This window comes from Cucurbita pepo, chromosome LG07, assembly GCF_002806865.2.
Source record: "Cucurbita pepo subsp. pepo cultivar mu-cu-16 chromosome LG07, ASM280686v2, whole genome shotgun sequence".
In the NCBI taxonomy this organism is placed as follows: domain Eukaryota; kingdom Viridiplantae; phylum Streptophyta; class Magnoliopsida; order Cucurbitales; family Cucurbitaceae; genus Cucurbita; species Cucurbita pepo.
In genome coordinates, this window is record NC_036644.1 from 6,531,449 (window position 1) to 6,536,164 (window position 4,716).

Here is a 4,716-nt window from a genome sequence, read left to right on the forward strand (position 1 = left end):
GGGGGGGGGGGGGGGGGGGGGTGGATTGTGAGATCCCACATCGATTGAGGAACGAAGCATTCCTCATGAGGGTGTGGAAACCTCTCCCTAGTAGACGCATTTTAAAATCGTGAGGCTAACGACGATACGTAACGGGCCAAAGCGGATAATAGTTGCTAGCGGTGGGCTTAGGCTGTTACAAATGGAATCAAAGCCAGTCACCGGGCGGTGTGCCAGCAAGAACGCTGGGTCTCCAAAGGGGGTGGATTGTGAGATCCCACATCGATTTGAGAGGGGAACAAAGCATTTCTTATAAGAGTGTGGAAACCTCTTAATAGTAGACGCGTTTTAAAATTGTGAGATTGACGGCGATACGTAATGGGCCAAAACGGACAATATCTGTTAGTGGTGGGCTTAGGCCGTTACAAATGGTAACAAAGTCAATCACCGGGCGGTGTTCTAGCGAGGACGCTGGGCCCCCAAAGGGGTGGATTATGAGATCCGACATCGATTGTAGGGGGAATGAAGCATTCCTTATAAGAGTGTGAAAACTTCTCCCTAGTAGACGCGTTTTAAAACCGTGAGATTGACGGCAATACGTAACAAGCCAAAGCGGACAATATTTACTAGNGTGAGGCTAACGACGATACGTAACGGGCCAAAGCGGATAATATTTGCTAGCGGTGGGCTAAGGCTGTTACAAATGGAATCAAAGCTAGTCACCGGGCGGTGCCAGTGAGAACGCTGGGTCCCCAAAGAGGGTGGATTGTGAGACTNAGCGGTGGGCTTAGGCTATTACAAAGACGCCAATAATACATGCACACATTGATAACACCTCACAAAGACAAACATTTTAGCTATAATTGAGTTGGATGTTTCTGTTTGCAGTCGATCGATGTTAGTGTGCACGTTACGAGCGACGAAAGGGTATGATGCTCAATCTCAATCATGATTGATTCTCTATCTTATGAAGTCTATAACAGCAAATCATTCAAACGTTTTGTATTGAGCTTCTGCAGAAGGAAGTACAAAGATGGCCATGCTTGTGGAACGGTGTACAGAGGCCATGTTACTTATTTGCAAGGAAGTTCTATCCGGAGGCTCTAGATAACCTTATGAACCTCTTCTCCAACTACTCATCGCTATCAGCCTGAAAATTTTGACATGATATTATTGTTTGATCATATCAGATGTTGCTTCGAACGCATCCATCCGTTCGTACGACGAAAGCTTAGAGAGTCAAGAAAACGCCCCGTTTTGAATGCCGAAACAAAGCAGCCATTGTTTGACGATAGTGAAGATATAGGAGGGAGGGAGGGAGGGAGGGAGAGGGAGAGAGAGACTTANGGGAGGGAGGGAGAGGGAGGGAGGGAGGGAAGGATGGTTAATTGATGTGATTTTTTTGTCTAAATTTAAGCCATTTTGGGGCATTTTATGGGTCATCGCTTTGTAAAAGATGACTGTGGAGTAGCAAATAGGCACAGAAGTAGTAGCCAACTTGAATCTCATGGTGTTAATTAAAAGCAAACATTCTTGCCTTATTTGCCTATGCAATGCCATATCAAGATATAGCTGATTTTTTTTTTTTTTTTTTTTTTTTTTNTTTTTTTTTTTTTTTTTTTTTTTTTTTTTTTTTTTTTTTTTTTTTTTTTTTTAATAATAATAAATTTGAGAATAGTTATGGGTCACTATAGGTTGGATCTTGATTGAATTAAAGGATAGTTGGGGAGTTGACTTTTAAACTCGTAAAAAGAGAACTTTTAAGAAGAGTGGTGAATCAGTTGGGGAGTTTGACTTTTAAACCGGTGTAAACTTGTAAAAAGAGGGTTGAATCAGTGGGGAGTTGACAATCCTGTAATAAGAGTGGTGGATCTTGGGGAGTTAGAGTTTTGAATCAGTGGGGAGTTGACAATCCTGTAATAAGAGTGGTGGATCTTGGGGAGTTAGAGTTTTGAATCAGTGGGGAGTTGACAATCCTGTAATAAGAGTGGTGGATCTTGGGGAGTTAGAGTTTTGAATCAGTGGGGAGTTGACAATCCTGTAATAAGAGTGGTGGATCTTGGGGAGTTAGAGTTTTGAATCAGTGGGGAGTTGACAATCCTGTAATAAGAGTGGTGGATCTTGGGGAGTTAGAGTTTTGAATCAGTGGGGAGTTGACAATCCTGTAATAAGAGTGGTGGATCTTGGGGAGTTAGAGTTTTGAATCAGTGGGGAGTTGACAATCCTGTAATAAGAGTGGTGGATCTTGGGGAGTTAGAGTTTTCGGGTGGGGAGTTGATCTTGGGGAGTTGAGTTTTAAATCCATAAGAAGAGTGGAGAGTTGACTTTTAAACGGATCAATTGTAGAGTTGAGTTTTAGATCCATAAGAAGAGTGGTGGACTTGAGTTTTAGATCCATAAGAAGAGTGGTGGATCAGTTGGGGAAAGAAACCTTGGGGGTGGATCAATTGGGGAGTGTGAGAAAGAAACCTTGGTGGTGGATCAATTGGGGAGTGTGATTGGATCAGTTGGAGAGTTGACTTTTAAACTTTTAAAACCGACAAAAGAAATCTCGGTGGTCAATTTGGGAGTTTGACTAGATCAGATGGGAAGTTTACTTTTAAACTTGTAAAAAGATGGGTGGATTAGTTGGAGAGTTGACTTTTAAATTGTAAAAAGATTGGTGAATCAATTGGGGAGTTGACTTTTAAACCGGCAAAGAGAGTGGTGGATCATTTGGTGGATCAATTGGGGAGGACTTTTAAACCGGTAAAAAGAGTGGTGGATCATTTGGGAGTTGACTTTTAAACCCATAAAAAGAGTGGTGGATTAGTTGGGGAGTTGACTTTTAAACTTGTAAAAAGAGTGGTGGATCAGTTGGGGAGTTGACATTTAAACCCGTAAAAAGAGTAGTGGATCAGTTCGGGAATTGACTTTTAAACCCGAAAAAAGAAAACCCGTACAAAGGGTGGTGGATCAGTTGGGGAGTTGACTTTTAAACGTGTAAAAAGAGTGGTGAATCAGTTGGGGAGTTGACTTTTAAACTTATAAAAAGAGTGGTGGATTTGGGGAGTTCCTTTTAAACGCGTAAAAAGAGTGGTGGATCATTGGGGAGTTGACTTTTAAACCTGTAAAAAGAGTGATCAGTTGGGGAGTTTACTTTTAAACCCATAAAAAGAGTGGTCGCTAGTTTGGTTCTCATTTATAAGAGGACCATTAGTTCACCGCCCTCTCGCGTTGCCGTATGATCCTCTACAATAATATATGAAAGAACCGTAACTTATTGTAGCTATGCTTATTAATATAACTTAACCAATTTTGAGTGAATTAAGAACGATATCTATGAGAGCAAGTTTTTTTGCTGACCTGAGCGGGAACAACTAAATAATAAGTTATCCCTCGTGTTTCAATGGTGGGCTCTCCCTCGACTCGTGCTCAAGATCTCAAAGCAACTCCAAGCACTAGAACTATGTATCGTTCTTCATGTCACCGAACTTTAGCTTTCCATTTGTCGCTCATCAAGATTGGTTTATGGATTCTGTTTTAAGTAATTTCGTTGTTCATTTGGGTAAGTTTTGATTATTGCATTGATGGGATGATATTCTTTTAAACAGAGTTCGTTTTTTGGAGGTCAACTTTTTTTACGGATAATTTTTTGGATTCAATTCACATTGTACTCGTAGGTGTCACATAGGTAGTCTTTTTGTGACAATCGAGTGAATAAGGAGTAACGGGATGCATCTTTCTTTTCGGTAATTCAATCATAAGAATTCTAAAATTAAGAGTGGTTTGTGTTAGGTTTGTAAGATAGTCTTCAGCCTACCAAGTAAGAAATAAGTAACATGAATATGTCATAGGAAAATGAGAGTCATCATGTACTGAATCTGAATCCTAGGTAGGAGANAAAAAAAAAAAAAAAAAAAAAAAAAAAAAAAAAAAAAAAAAAAAAAAAAAAAAAAAAAAGTATAACAAAATATTTCCGGTGCCAAGAATCAAATCTAAGTCTCAAGGGTGAAAACTATATATGCTAACCATTGGACGACAACCGATGAATTGTTATATGTGAAAAAAAAAATCCAAGTCTCAAGGATTCTCGTAAAAGAAAGATATAGTAACCGCTAAACGATCAAATCCAAGTCTCAAGGGTGATGTGTTAACCATTGGACGACAACAGAAGAATTGTTATGTGTGGACAAAAAACAAGAAACTTGAGAAGAGTGAATAATAATTAAAAAAATTGTCATCGAGAATCAAACTCAAGTCTACTGATGAAAGCCATAAATCCTAACGGTGAAAAAAAAAATATTTTTATTGTTCGGAACGAACTCAGGTCTTCTGGATGAAAGCATGATATCCTAACCGCTCCATAAACTGAAGAATTGTTATGTCAAAATTGCACAAAAAAAAAATAATAATAATAAAATAAAAATAAAAATAAAAATCGAATCAGACCTACGTCTACTAGGGTCAAATACAAATATCCTAACATTTGGACGACAACAGAATAATTATTATGTGTGGAAATGGAAACAAGAAACTTGGGAAGAGAGAATAATTGAAAATTTCAAAAACAAAAAAAATATTTCCGTTGCCAAGAATCAAACACGAGTCTCCTCGGTGAAAGCCAAATATCCTAATCGAACAACGGAAGAATTGTTATATGTGAAAAAAAAACCAGAAACTCAATAAGAGAGAATAATTAAAAAATAATATATATATATATATATATATATATATATATATATATATATATATATC

General features: G+C 38.4%; 1 protein-coding gene across 1 annotated transcript in view; it reads left to right on the top strand.

The window, feature by feature from the left end:
• Positions 1-1,288, top strand: part of LOC111799334 — a 7,761-nt gene extending 6,473 nt beyond the window's left edge. The window contains exons 10-11 of the mRNA XM_023682858.1: positions 868-906; positions 999-1,288. Coding sequence (XP_023538626.1) covers positions 868-906; positions 999-1,133 — 174 coding nt within the window. The 3' untranslated portion in view covers positions 1,134-1,288. The remainder of the gene's footprint in view (positions 1-867; positions 907-998) is intronic.
• Positions 1,289-4,716: the final 3,428 nt, after the last annotated feature.